The 15,632-nt window shown below is 42.3% G+C and overlaps 1 protein-coding gene across 1 annotated transcript in view; it reads left to right on the plus strand.

Moving 5' to 3' along the window:
* The first annotated feature begins 12,226 nt into the window (after positions 1-12,226).
* The window catches only part of LOC113950543 (thiamine transporter 2-like), an 8,035-nt gene continuing 4,629 nt past the window's right edge, over positions 12,227-15,632 (plus strand). The window contains exons 1-2 of the mRNA XM_027650461.1: positions 12,227-12,472; positions 15,112-15,266. Of these exons, the coding sequence (XP_027506262.1) occupies positions 15,117-15,266 (150 nt within the window). The 5' untranslated portion in view covers positions 12,227-12,472; positions 15,112-15,116. The remainder of the gene's footprint in view (positions 12,473-15,111; positions 15,267-15,632) is intronic.

A 15,632-nucleotide genomic window follows, 5' to 3' on the forward strand; every position in this document is an offset into this window, starting at 1 on the left:
CAGCTCTATTTCCTCTCCATTCAGTGCTTTTTGGAGAGAATCATCTCATCTGTACTTTGACACTGCTACCTAAACACCAGCAATTTGGATACCTGAGCAATGACACCACGAAGGCAGTGCTCACCCTGTACTCTTGCCCCCAGGCAGTTTTCATCACGCTACCAGTGACCAAGGCTGGCATCATGCCTCCTCCTGTGGCAGCTGGACTTGTGCTTATAGTGCTCCTTTTATCTCATGGTTTGTTTGATTTAGGAAATTAGGATAAGGTTAAGATTTAGAACAAAAGCCAGGAGGGGGGCCCCAACTTCAGGAGCACTGTCATTTTGTTTGTACTTCTTGTGTACAAAGTGCCTTCAGTTTATTTGCACAAAGTAATTTAAAAAAAAAAAAAATAGCCAAAGGGTATTAATGCAAACGGCTGAAGAAAGCTCTGCTAGTCCTGATATGACACATCACTGTATCTTATCATTCTTTACCTTCACAATCCCATAATGCAAACAGGGGGCAAAAAAATATAGAAACAGAGAGGTGCTTACGTGTTCAAGGGAGGTGATTATTCATTTTTCCTTGGGAACAAGTGGATGGTGACTATTGTCCACGCTGATCCAACCAGACTTCCAGCCTGGTTTCCCTGTGTTTAGTGTCTTAATACTGCTGCAATTCAAAGGCTGCACATGGAGGGGGTCAGCGAGGGGGCTGCCAGGTTGAGGGAAGCTGTCATTGCCCTGCCCTGGGGCCTGTGAGGCTACGTGGGGAGGGCTGTGCCCAGAGTCTCCTCAGAGGGGCACAGCCAAAGCACAAGGGCCATCAGACCCAAGTTGTGAAAAGGGAAATTCCCATCAGCCACATGGAAACCCCTTTCCCTGGCCAACAGGTGAAGCACTGGGACAGGCTGACCAGGAGAGGATGTGAAAGCCCAGTTTGAATACACCTGCAGATACTCAAACTTCAGCTGGATGTGGCCCTTCCCTGAGCATGATCTTAAACTTGGGTTCCTTCCCAAGCCATGATCAAGGCCACATTATTTTTTCTGGGTTGGTCACATTTAACTCTCCTTTTCTTATTTTAGTTTCCCAACTTATTTTTCTTCCTGACTTGACTTTGCTGTAAGCTTCTCAGTTTCCCTCCCTTCTGTTGCCCCTGCTCAGATTCCCCCACAGACCTTGCTCTCCCTCCCTGATGCTGCACTCACAATAAGACAAAGCACCAAAACACAGACTGAAAAAGTGTTCAGCCTCTCCTACGCTTCCCCTCCTGTTGTTCCAGGGGACAGAAGGAACAGTCTCAAACCCTCCTGGGTGTATTAATGTCGGAGTTTAGAGATGTAACAAGAACTGATAGTATTTACAACATAGAAACTACAGATAGCTGAGCCAAGTGATTTAAAGAAACAATGAGGAGGGGAAGTGAGACAGCCAGCAAGGCAACACCCAGTTACTTTTTAACCAGGTGCACTGTCTTGAAGAAGTTCACAAGGCAGTTACTTAGGGAGACCACTGAAGACCCCAGATGAAGACCCTCAGAGACCTTATGAGGACATGCATACATGCTAAGAAGTTTTGGGAAATGTCATGAATATGTAACAGCAATGAGGGCAATGAAAAATGAATACTCATGTAATGATGATACCCAGTGCACCCAGCGCCAATTAAAGGATGCCTGACTTTTAAAGCTCACAAATTGGGTCTTGGAGGTTTAATTCAAGTGCTCTTTTTAGGCAACAGTATTACAAATGGTGAGGCAAAGACAGCCTAGGTGCCAGTGATGCAGGGGCATTCAGTTAGAGCTATGGAAGGAGAGGAAATGCATCAGGGAAAACTGAGCCTTTTCCATATTATACTAATATATATATATGTGTGTGTGTGTGTTTTATATATATATGTATATATATATATATATATGGAAACTGACAGTTTTGAGCAGTTTGGGGATGTTAGAGAGGAGAGCTGGGGAGTCAAACTGCTGTCAGACACCACCTGCAAAGCTAGAGCCCCTCTATGTGCACTTTTCCAGGTCACCAGGCTGCTGTATCCTGGTAATATGCTCCTCTCTTTTATCCCAGAGGACCTGCTGAAAGTCTGAAGTGCTGAAAGGACTTAATAGTTCAGCCTTGATAAATACCCCTATACCAGTGGAAAAATGGCCATTATTTTGGGGGGGATCAGCTTTGAAACTGTAGCCCCACAATGGTAACCTATTTGACCATGCAGCTCCTAAAAAAAAATCCTACAGATACAAGGCTTAAAACACACCATTAACTTCTGAAGAGAAAGATAGAGAAGGAATTTTATGATCATTAACTATTTGATTGATAGACTATATCTTATAGTCACTTTATGGGTTTAGGTCTAATATTAAACATGAAAGAGTAAAATAAGAAACCCCAAAACATCTCTTACCTACTTGGATATTAGACATTGTCTATATCTTTACCTATACCCTACAATGAGAAACATTGACACTTGTTAATTGACTGGCAGTTAACCAAAATTTCCATGTTTATTCACCGTCACAAAGAGATGTTGCTTTAATGCGTATTACTGCCTTGTCTGAACTGATGAAAATAAAGCATTACAGCAATACAGGAAAAACAGAACTGAATGGGGGAAATTCCCTTCTGTAATTTCCAGTGGTTTAGGACTCCTTTGACAGAGCAAAGGGCATGAGAAGGCACCAGCTGAAAGGATCATGGCCAAATGCAGGGATTTAATCATTGCACAATCCCTGATGTATAAATACATAATAAGTGCCAAGCACAAAAGTTCCACAGGTAACTTGCTCAATATCTCTGGAGCTTTAGAGGCTGTGATGCAATCCAGTGATTTCATGCACTTCAATGCTTGCGTGACTGACAAAATTGTCATCTGAAGGAAGAAGGCAATTTTCACTAATTGTAGGTTGAACTTCCTAAGTTACAGATCTAGCAATACTATAGAATGACATTGCTTTGATGCAATTATGGATATATCATATCCCTGTTGGGAGAAATTAACCTCTCACCTATCGAAAGTGGAGATTATGAGGAGACTGGTGCACCTCCTTGAACATCCCAGCACCAAGGGAACACCTTGGAAAGTGATCTTTCAACACAGAAAGTGATCTTTCAGCAAGGAAAGTTACTTAGAAATCCTTTCACGTTTTTCATCTCATTTCTCTTTGGCAATCCCTCCTAGCACTGCTGGTTGCTTGCTGCTAAATACAATATAGAAGCTGAGTATCCAGTGTTCTGAGAACAGATTTCTCTCTAAGCTAACTTTATTTTGTCTACAGCCCTTGGGGTAGCCAACAACCTTTTCACAGAAATGGACCTATCAAAGCTGAAGACAAAGCCTATAATTGGAAAGAAGGATGAAAAAATAGTCTTTATTGAATTTGCATGGCAGGGTTTTGGTAGTGAGTGGGCAACAGGGGAGGCTTCTCTGAGAAGCTGCTGGAATCTTCCCCCGTGTCTGACAGAGCCAATGCCATCTGGCTCCAAGGAGGGACTTGTCAATTGACAAGGCTGAGCCCATCATCAACAGTGGCAGCACCTCTGGGATAATGTATTTAGGAGGGGGATAAAAACCTGTGCAAATGCAGATGGATAGAGGAGGGAGGATATGTGAAAGAAAGCACTCTGCAGATCCCCAGGTAGTGCAGAAGGAGGGGCAGGAGGTGCTCCAGGTGCTGGAGCTGAGATTCCCCTGTAGTCCATGGTGAGGTAGCTGTGCCCCTGCAGCAGTGGAGCAGAAATCCACCTGCAGCCCATGGAGGATCCCACACTAGAGCAGAGGGATGCCCAAAGAAGGCTGTGACCTCTTGGGAAGCCCACGCTGCAGCAGGCTCCTGGCAGGACCTGTGGCCCCAAGGAGAGAGAAGCCCATGATGCAGCAGGGAAAGGATATGAGGAGTCCTCCAGAGGAGCAAGAAGCAGCAGAGGTAATGGGTGATGAACTGACCAAAACCCCCATTCCCATACCCCTGTGCTGCTGGGGGGGGGGGGGGGGTAGAGAAAATCAGGAGTAAAGTTAAGCCCAGGAAGAAGGAAATGTGGAGGCAAGGTGCTTTAAGATTTGGTCTTATTTGTCATTATCCTGCTCTGGTTTGATAAATTAAACTAATTTCCCCAGGTTGAGTCTGTTTTGCTCATGTTGGCAGTCAGTGAGTGATCTGATCTGTCTCTGCCCTTATTTTGACCCTTGAGCCTTTCCTTATATTATCTCTCCTCTGTCCAGCTGAGGGGAGGAGTGATAGAGTGGCTTGGGTGGACACCTGGCATCCAGCTAGTGTCAACACATCATACAGTTAAAAGAAGAAACAATGAAAAGCTGCTTGCCAAGCTGAGCTCTAGGTTACATTATATTTGCTTTATTATGGTTCCATTTCTCTTCCAATTTAAATTTGTATTTGCCTTTAGGCATAATAAACACAGAAATAGAAACATTTTGATTAATACATTTCTGATTATTAAAGAAGTTGAGAAGTGCTGATTTTCTGCATAACTTCCACAAACCAGAGGAAGAAGGAAAGGAATGACTTGAGATCATACACTATCTCCTGCAAGGGACTGAGACCACCAAGGGTCATTTGCAGACAAAAAGAAACCTGCTTACAAAAAGTAGTAATGCGAGTAAGTAAGGAATTAATGTAAATAATTATTGTAATGTAAGGATGTTAAACACATTGCTACTTAATGTAATTAAGTAGCGATGTGTCTAACATTCTGAAATCTTCACCAAAAAAAGCTATCAGCAACTTTTCAGCACTAAGGTGGTCATGCAACCACACTGAAACTGAGCCTGAAGCTTCTGGTTCACTGTAGCCCTCACATCACCACCTCTGCACAGGTCAGTCAGTGCTTCTCCACTGCTGTGGTTTGGCTAAAAGTTTCCCTGAGATGTATAGACCCCAAAGACGATTTGGAAAAGGAGAATGGCTGAAGTCAAAACCCACAGCCTGAACATCAAAACGTCTTCCAGTGATAATAAATGAGGGTTTGCATTTTAAAAATATTTGATTTGGAAAGATGAGAAAAAGATGCTATTCCTTGGAAATTATGAGATACATGACATTTTCCAGATCTTGAAAATTAACAGAAAAGAATAGAGGTAGGGGGAAAAAAGTCTGGGACTTATAATTTTTGTTAAAATGCAGCTTTAGATGGGCTGAAACTACTTGTGAATTCAATGGAGACATGGTTTCATATAAAATTAGAAGAGAATAATTTAGAAAATGTGAAGCTGCTTTTTTTCTTGTTTTCTGTGTTTGCTTTCTCAAGTAGACCTAAAGCAAATAAAACAAACCTTACAAAGAAAAGAGGAGAAAGAAGAACTAAGTAACATGAAGTGGTTAAGTTTTAGGTATACCAAGAGGATTCATTGACTGAAGGTTTTACTAAGACGCACTTGACATACAGAACATGTGCTCACTCTGGACTACTTAGCACATAATTGACACAGACTGTTTTGTCATTCATTACTGGAAGACCAGCTCAAAAAATACCCAGTGACACCTGCTTTTTTTGGATTGCCAAACAAGCAGCCAAACAAGATTGTTTTTAATAGCTGTTAGTTTACACTGTTGAGTAGCTGTGTTATGAAGCCTGGCAGAGTAGCTGTGGTCACAGGCCTTCTCAAGACAAATGCTGCAATCACTGCAGCTTTTCAGCACTACACAGTTACATTACAGGGACTTTCCTGTTAGGAGATTTAAACCACAGTTTCCCAAAGCACCTGGCTCAGACTTCCTTCTGTCCCAGAGTCCTGCCCTTTTCCCAAGGAAAACACATCCGAGTCCTTCTGTCCTGACTCTTACAGGTTCTTTTGCACAGTAAAACTGAGATAACTGACTTTCTTATCCTCCTACACCCCTTTTCTGGACCTTAGTCCTCACTTCTTGGTTTCTTGCAAGAGACATTTGTGGGCCCTAACGAGGTCAGCCTTTCCCTAGGTCTTGTTAAGGAAACATCTGTCAGGGTCATTTTTCTTCTCTTCCTACAAGGTTCCCCTTGGCTGCTTCAAGCATGATCTTGCTTGTCCCCTTTTTCAAAGTCTTTCTCACTTATTGCTAGCCTGGACAACTCCACTCAGCCCCAGCAGTCCTCTGTTGGTTGGGCACTTGGCTGGGGCTTTGAGGAAGGTGCTGTTCCCAACCATGCAAGTCTGCTCACAAGGCAAGAGCCAGAGCCAGAAAAGATGTTTTAAGTCAAGCAATCTGGTCTCGGCAGAAATCTGCTTTTCCAAAATGAACTGTGTTTTACAAGAATATCTTCTCCTGGAGTAAGTAGGCTCAGCCTCCCTGAGATCAGACTGGTCCTGTTTTCTATTCATGTTTGTGCAGAACCTAGCACATCAAGGGGCATGGGAACTGGGGCAGAGCTTCTGGATATGACACGTACACTCTAACTGCTCTGCCTTTGAGAGGACTCACAGGAAGATGAAGGCACATGGAGAAAAACTTGGACCACATAAAATAAAATTATTCTTCATGAAAGGGATAAAACTTCACATGCTGTTGATGAACAAACAAACAAACAAACAAACCCCAAAAACTTTGATGACTCTATGATCCAAACTCTTCTGAGCTGGCAAGAAATCAAGGTATTAGAAGAACTCAGGACATTTTGAGTACAAGAATTCTTAATTTCAAGCAAACACTAGCAGTGTGATGCATTTCTTTTAAGTCTGTCTCAAATGTCATTAGCAATTTAGCATTAAATGAAGCAGCCAGCTAATTACGAGCACTTGTCAAAATATGACAAATGCTCTTCCAGCAGGACTTTACACTACTTGGGCTGTTGCAATGATTCAAAGTCTCCCATAGTGTCTGTAACGAGATGCACCTTGAGGGTAAAAAAAAAAGGTAAAGTGGAGATGCTGAGCTGAAACTTCCTACACACGCTAGTTGGGCAAACACAAATTTGCATCTCTGAAATGAGGCGTCAGTCTGTGACGACAGGGCAAAATCTGCCAGCAGTGGGAGGTTTGTAGGATCAGTGTACAAGGGAACACGCCTTGGAAAGTGATCTTTCAACACGGAAAGTGATCTTTCAACACGGAAAGTTACTTAGAAATCCTTTCAGGTTTTTCCTCTCATTTCTCTTTGGCAATCTACAGTAAGTGACCACTAGTCTCTACAAGTATTAACCTATTCAAATGAGATTTCTTTGACGTATGTCTCATTTCCTTTTTGTTACTTAACTGGAGGTTTAACAGTATGCAATAAAGACTAGAGCACAAGCAAAGAGTGTGCATTGAATTGGATTGTATGGCATTGTTACAAGAACTACAAATAGGATGTCAAAGTCACCAGATTGAATCATCAAGTAGAAAACTTGGAGATATGAGAGGGGTTTTGGTGCTGGGATAATCATATCCCACACATCCATTTCTAACTACAGTGCCCTCCAAATTCTACAGATGAAGCTTAATAGAATATTTTATTCTCTTTCTCATCTCCTAAAAGCATGGGTTTTGCTCATTTTTTGCTACTGTGTGGAACAGCGATGGCGCTGAATTTAAAAGATGAGTTTTTTCATTTCTACTGAAAAAAAAAAAAATCAGCAAGAGTGGATTCTTGGAACTTGGCTGGCTCATTCATCATGGGGAGCATAGGTGTCATGGGGCTGATCTGGGATTGGCATTGATAAGAAAACAGGCCTCAACTTTTAGAGCATCTGGTATTTTGTGAAAGCTGTTGTTTAATTCTTACATGTAACATATAGCTCATATCAAGGAAGTATTAAGCAAAGTGTTCTTATTAGCTACAGTCTCAACCACAGTTTGCAGAAGTGAAGAGGTCAAAACCAGCTTGTGAACCACACTAACAATCTCAACATCAAAGTGATGGTAAAAGACAGATTTGCAGTCACAGCAAAAGTTCAACCACTTTTTCCTTACCAGGATCATCTTTCCCTGCTGCATCCAGAAACACCAAACTGCTGTTCTCCCTTTAAACAGTGACATTTCTATGCCATTAGAAGAGCTGACACAGTGTAGGGGGCAGAAGGACATCAGAGCCCAGTATACCCACCCACAGTCAGCACTTGCATAAAAGTCAGCTGCAAACGTCCTCATAAAATTTTATTTAAAAAGAAAGTCCCCAGAGAATCCCACTGACAAAGTAGTAGTTCCTGTTCTCCACTGATGATCTGGGAAAAAAATGTAAAACTAAAGGAACTACTTAAGGTATAACCTTCTTCTGTAAGCCCTTCTGCCCTGCTGTAACATTCACTCAGTGCAACAGGAAGATTTTCTCCACCTTCCAGTAAACTTCAGGTCACAATATTTTTTGGAATTTCGGTTCTGCATTTTAGAAGTTTCATGACAGTTATTTGCTATTGGTACAATTACAACAGAAATAAATTTGGCTTTTAAGGCCAAAATAGACCCTGATGCCAAGAGGGAGGCCATACATAAGATATCATCTGTCTGTCTCAATCCTGGAAATTTTATCATCTATTCAACTTGCTTGATTTTGTTGCTGTTGTTCAAAAGTAGTTTTGAAACATAAAAAAACCCAACCAAACAAAAAAGATAAAACTTAATTTTCCAGCATTCTCAGACCTATAAAACAAAGAGGAAGATACAAAACTCACAAACAGTTTCATTTTGAAAAAAGAATTTTGTAGCAGAAGAGTATCGATAGATGCTTTCACATGCTGGACTGTTTTTTGGCTCAGCTCCATGAGTCCTCTGAACCACACTGCTTTGCACCTCCCAACTGGGAGAGCAAAGTGTGCTTTGTGCCAGTATGAGTGAGAAAGTGAAAGGGGGATCTTGCTCAACCAACAAACCCAGTACTCAGCCAATGGGAAACATCTTTATTTGGAAACCTACGAAAGCCTCTGACAGGTTTTCGCAAGAGACACGGAACAAATCAGGTCACTGTGGTACAAATAAGGATACCTGTAAAGCCTTGGCAATGCTTCCAAGAGGACACCCAGCATAATTTGGATGCTGCTTCCCTGGTCTCTCGCAACTATAGTGGTGACCTGCCACCTACATTGAATTTAGCAATGAAACACTAACCGAAAGAAGGGACAATCCAACCAGTGACTCACATTGCCAGAAGCTAATGGAACTTTACTTTCCGTGGTCAAAACCAAAAGATTAAGAGGGCAAAGCACTCCTTTCAACCCAGCCCTTACCCAGAGTTCTTAGTGTACAAAAGGGGACATAAAGCACAGCTCTGCAGGCAAAGAAGGTTCAACCAGCCTTTACAAACCCATCACAGAACTTCTATGTGCTCCATGCCATGTTGGTAGCACATTATACCAAAAGCTCTAGGCCTTGTTTGTGCAAACATCCAAGTGTGGCACCTCTAAAATGCTGTCTGTAAGAAAAATTAATTAACCCTCCAAAATGTCTCAGGGTGATGATTAATGGCCCAGTGGTTAATTGGAGATCCTGCACTGCTACCAGAAGCCCCTAGCCTGCACGGTGCAAGTGGCAATGCACACTCCAGTGACGTGAGTAAGAAGAGGAAAATAAAGAGGAAAACAAAGAGTGACTAAGAAGGAAAGGCATGATCCTTATGTAAGGTACAGTGTAGTGAAAAATAACCTTACATCATTACTTTTTAGTAAGGAAGCAGTTGTAAGTCTACATTTAAACTAAATACCTGAAACATTAGTGTGGTTGAATGTATTCTCTAACTTGCTCCTTGGAGTAACGCCCTTAGTACCTTTTAGCTAAATATTCCAAACTAAACTTTGCATACAAACATTTTAGTGTCTCAGATGAAAAGCACCTGGGCCCGTCATGTGAATGTCTCACCACCTTAGGAACCCTGAGTGAGATTCAGCTGACAGGGGAGTTGTGGAAACCCTCACCCACACACTGTGGGATTCAGGACCAGACTGCAAAGAGCAGCTCGTTCCCAAAGTGAGCATGTAGTTTACATGAGAAAAGATAAAGATCGGCTCATCCATGAATCAGAAAGTGGACTTGCCCTGTGAATACTCCTGGGTCTGAGAAATCCAACGAAAATGCAGTTTAATCTTCATAGCTGCCATTGCAGCCTTTCTGTGTGTGGGTTGTATTTGACCGTCAATTGAGAAAAATCTCCGCATTAGCCACAGAAAATTTTCTTTGCTACTGCTTTCTTTTGAGAGTATAGCACACATTCTTCAAAAAGAATATGCCTTCAGTTTGATTTACAAAGTCTCCTCACCTCAGTCAGCCAGGTGTCAAGAAACAGATGTGGTTTGTGAACTGAAAGTCAGTGCCTAAATCAGCACAGAGAGGGAGACACATACCTCACCCAGCCAAAGGGAGTCTCTCAGCCTCGGTGCCATCCTGCGAAGCACCAGAGATAACACCAGGATCGAGCCCGAGGGGCAGCAGAGGGAGGAGAAAGTACCAGGATGACAGAGGTTTGCAGTCTTGTTCTCTTACTGCCTTTTCTGCCCCTTCTCAGAATTTTCCTGTCTCCTTGATACATTAGAGACCATATTACATTAACTCATTTGGATACACTAACAAATATATATAGATACCATAAAATTCACCTTTTCTCCAGTTCTTACAGAATCTTCCCTTTCCCAGCTGAACAGAACTGGGATGCCAGCTAGTAACAGATGCCCAGCCCACTGTCCAAGCAGAACAATCTTCAAGCAGGACCAGCATAAAGAGTATGGTCCTATTCAAACCCAGCAACCAAGCTCAGATGCAGGCAGTTTATGGCATAGGGCTCAAGCTGACCAAAAACTTGCATAAGCTCATCACATTTTTAGAGTCTTCCATTTGGCATTTGGATGTAATCAGTGAAAAAGGATGAAAGTTTGAGTACAAACAAGATGGACAAAAGACTATGGAAAGAACATATAATAAAGGATAAAAAAGGATCTGAAAGCAGAAAAAAACAAATATCAATGCCTGGAAGTTACTTAAATCATTCTTTCTCATTATTACATTACAGGAAAAAGAGAATTTTGGGGTTTTTCTCAGTGCTGAGAAATTCGAGTTGGATTCTTGCCTCAGTAAGTCAATGCAAATACCAAGTAACACTGTTCACCTCAACAGTTCTCTGTATTTTAGCAAGAGTCCTTGAGAATACAATCAAATGCAGGCAGACACAGTGTCCTCTCAGATGAGCTGTCACCTGCTATCACAGGTTCAATTAAACATGCAGAACCAAAATAGCTCTGGAATCAGTGTCAGACAGTGACTGATAGCTGGGAAAGTGCCAAAGGAATTATTACATTCCATTCATTTTAATATATATTACAAAATCTGTTGGCATTCAAGGAGCATGTGGGTGACACATGGTTTAGTTTTAGATAGTCCTGTGAGGAGCAGAGAGTTGGACTCAATGATCCTTGTGGTTCCCTTCCAGCTCGAGATATTCTATGACTTGATAAGTGAACAGCATTATCTCAGGCAGGAGTAGGTGATTTCATGGACAAAGGTCAACAAACAAATTACAAAGGAAATAGGCAGGGATGGCCAGTCTCACATCACTAATCTAATAACTTTGACTGTTGAGGAGTAGGAGGCAAAAAGGGCTACAAAATGTGGCCAAGGCTGAAGGCAAAGGACTGGCTGAGCTGGGCAACTCCTCAGACCCAGGGAATTTCATATGTTTTTCATATTGAAGTTTATGTCCCTAAAGTTACTGTTCCATTTTACTGTGTATGAACCAAGATGCTGCCTTCCTCTGATTGGATAATTTACTGTTATTTAAAAATATTTACAAATTACATTTTCCTACTGTACTGCTCACATTCCTAAGTAATTATTATATGCCTCCTTCCAGACCTACATGTTGTAGGACCAGGGTGGGAGTGGATCTAGATTTGTAGGCACATCCTTTTTGTGAAAACCTGCACATTTCAGAGAGTGTACTCCGCTGCTGTGAGTCCCACAGAATCTTCTGAAGCTGACTGTGGGCCATCTCCATCCTCAGTAGAACTGTGAGAACCTGCCTAAGCAAAAAACCTGAGAAATTTGCCAACCAACAAGTCAAGGGTGTTTTACTTTATAAACCCCAAGTATGTAGTGGGGAAACATTCAAATCTTACAACACTGGTATCTGCTCTCTGTCTCCTCTGTCATTACCCACACATAGCTACTGCTCCATCTTTAATACAGACCAGTTTGAAGGACAAGTGGGTCTAAAGCCACCTATCCTGTCAAATAGATCCAAAATTCTTTGGGAACAGAATTATCTCTAATTAACAGAATTATCACAATCTCTTGATTATGTGCCAGTCAAGCACCAAACTGTAGTTTCGATCTTGATTTACTGCTGCCTTTGGGCAAAGACAGTCCAGTTCCTTTAAGGGAATGTGGATGCTGAAAGAAAGCCAACTGGAGGCGATTTCAAAGGAGGTGTCAGAGCAAGCTGAAGTACCAGAAAAACAGGAAAAGCATAAAACCTAAACAGAGTCCAGCAGCTGCAATACACACAGGGACGGCCAGAAGAGAGACTGGAAACACTAAAAGGAGACTTTTCCCCTGGAAGTAAGAAAGGAAGAGCTCCAGCAGACAAGGTATGATTATATATGAACACTGGAAATCAGAAATCCTCCAGTGACAAGGGAAACTGGGAGGAAAGAAGAGAGCTGTCTGGTGGGGAAATGGCAGGCTGGGTCAGACTGTGTGGGAGAAGAGCTGACAGCTCGGGCACCAAGAATTGCAGGAGGAAACAGAGAATTGTTTTGCTGCTGAATAACACCAAGGCATCCTACCATATCTTGAAAAGTTAAGAAAAGCCTAGATTTATAAAATATGAAGTGACTATATGGGGTGACTAAATGGGAACAAGTTGGATCCTTTCCCCTAATGCCAAAGGCACAGCTCTTGCTGTCAGAGGTTTGTGGTTGTGAATGCAGAAAGGAGTGGTTATACGAGCAGCTGCAGAGCTGAGCCGGGGCTGCACTGACGGCCAAGGGCTGGGGTGTGAGGGGAACACACACCCCAGTGTGGATGGGGTGGCACCCACCTCCCACTCCCCAAGGGCAGAGTGGGCTGCCCCTGAGAGCCCTCAGCCCACTGCCTTTCCCAGCTCAGCACCAGTGGCAGGTTTTTTTCTGCACAGCTGCTTCAGTCAAGTGGGAAACTTTTCATCTGACTTCCCTGCCAGCCTAACACAGGCACCTCAAAGAGTAAAACTACCGACCAGAGGTACATGTCTAGCCAAAACCCCCAAACAGTGCATGTGCTGGGGCTGGAGGGATGCAGAGACCAGGGCACACCTGAAGTTCTTCTGTATACAGTCAAACCATAAATTACTAATTAGGTGCAGTCCTGCCACCAATGGGCAGCATCAGAGGGGCAGCACACAGCACCCTGCAAGCCCTGGGCAGACAGCAGCTTGCCCCACTCACCTCCAAGGTGGGGAACATTTTGAAAGGATCCATGAGACCTTCTGCCCTTGTGTCACACAGCCTGCTGTGGGGAGAGCAAACATGGCAAGTCCCAAAACAGACTGGAGCACAGAATCTAGGATGGGAAGGGAAAAGTATGGCCTGGCTAAGTCACAGAGCTATACAAATGGCCTTCATTACAGTGCAAGAGATGCTCTTCACCCCACTCTTTTTGATGCCTTTCTCAGAATCTCAGGATACCACATGAAGCGTTCACTTGGCATCAGGGTGCTGTAAAGCTTTAATGATTATCATGTGAAAGAAAAGCAAGGGGATGTTATGGTGACTAAATGAGTGTTATTCTGGGCAGGGCCGAAACTAGTCCTGCCAAAGCCACCTTTGCAGCAGACCGATATTACAACAACTGGGAAGGGAGGAGGAGTAGAAACGCTTCCTTCCTTAAATGCTTGGAGTATCTCACAATCCTCCCGTACTCGTTTTCTCTTTGCTGGGGTTGCCTTGCCCTCTAGTGGTTCACACTACAGAGCTGAGTTCGTTTCTGCTGCAAGTCCTCTAACGTCGATGTTTTCAGCCGTTATGCAGCAAAGGAAATAATTCCAACTCCCCTTGATCTGCACTCATCTCTTAGTGCATCAGGCCATTAGTAAAATGTGCTGCCATCTGCGAAGTTAGAAAAGAAAATGCATAATGCCTACTGCCTTATATATTATATATATCACATCCTGAAAAAGAGCATCCTCTGTCCATCCAGACTGAAGAAATGTACTCATCAGGACATGAATATTTTTGGCTGAATAGCTCTTTCTTCAGCTTTTACAAAAAAAATTGTGGAAAAACACTACTTCATTTTTAAGATTAAAACTTTTGCCTAAGGGAGAAGTTCTCAGGAGGGAAGTAGATAAAAACCAAAAGCAGAATGATAGAAATCCCATCTGCTTATTAGCAACCTCCAAAGGGCTTCAAAAGATAAACGGGATGCATTTAGATTCCTGACATTGCCTATACCAACATGAATATGGACTATAACTTACTGTCCGTTTCCTTTGCATGCCCCCATGACACCCATTTTGACTTCTCTTTGGGCTCTCTCCAGCAGAGTAGCAAATTTTAATCTATTCCATCATCTCACCTAGAGACAACGTGAAAAATATCTGCTTCATTTCATTTTAGTACAAACTATTATCTTCTGTGACCAGTTTTATAGATGGAAGATACGATGTCTTTATCCAAACTTGACTTCTGATGCAGTTAATTACAGATTGTCAATTAATGACTGTCTGGCTTGATATCCTTTGTGTATTTATTAGCAACTCCCATCTGCTGGGCTCCAGAATTACCAGCTCTCCATAAAGGGAAAGACACACACATCTAGGAGCCGAGGGAGAAAAAACAGCAACTGTGAACTAGTTACTTGTCACTCAACAAGGTGCTTGGCTTTGATCAGTCATGGTGTCAAGGGAAATCTCCATGCTCAGCTGTCTTCAGGCACTTCTGTCTAGAAAGGCTTTTCCTGTGTTTATCTTGGTCAGTGCACATTGAATGACAGTGTAGTTTGTCTCCAAGTTAAAGATCTTCCAGTTCATTCTTTATGCACTTTCTACAAAGACAGAGAGGCAGCAGACAAATGTAAGGAAAAGCTGTTCACTTTAACTTTATAAAGAAAAATGTTTTCCAACTGTCAACCTCTAAAGAGCACCCCTTAGTATTAGAAACCACAAAATAGAAATTAATTACAAGACCTCTTTGCACTTGCATAGGCAGTATCATCATTCTAACAAACCTTCTCTTTTGCTTTGCTGCAGAGGCCATGGGCTGCTGGAAGCAAGAGAAAAGCAACACCTGGACTTTTCCCACCCTGATTCTCTGCCTCTATGGATTCTTCTACATGATGAAACCATCAGAACCTTTCCTAACACCCTATCTAACAGGACCAGATAAAAACCTGACCACAGATGAGGTATGGTTTTACTCTGATGCTTCTTTTACTTGGAGCAGCAAAAATAGAAAAGGAAAACTTTGTTTAAAGTATTTAAACAAAGATCAAAAGAAAAAAAGCATAACTGTAATCAGCTTTGGCAGGTTACAGTTTGCAGCAGACAGCATAAATAAAAGATCCATTTAATGGATCTAACATCCATTTGCCTGCCCAACAGTCCCATGTTGCTTCAATGTGGTTATATATTTTATGAATTCCTTCAGAGCAAAAACTTCCCTCTACAAAGCTATAAAAAATGCATGAACTTCCTTTTCCTGAGAATAAAGACACAGACATTTCCTCTTCTGCTCTAGGTTACCAACCAGATTTTGCCTGTTTGGACATACT

Source organism: Corapipo altera, unplaced genomic scaffold (genome assembly GCF_003945725.1).
Source record: "Corapipo altera isolate COAL_440 unplaced genomic scaffold, ASM394572v1 54, whole genome shotgun sequence".
Lineage (NCBI taxonomy): Eukaryota > Metazoa > Chordata > Aves > Passeriformes > Pipridae > Corapipo > Corapipo altera.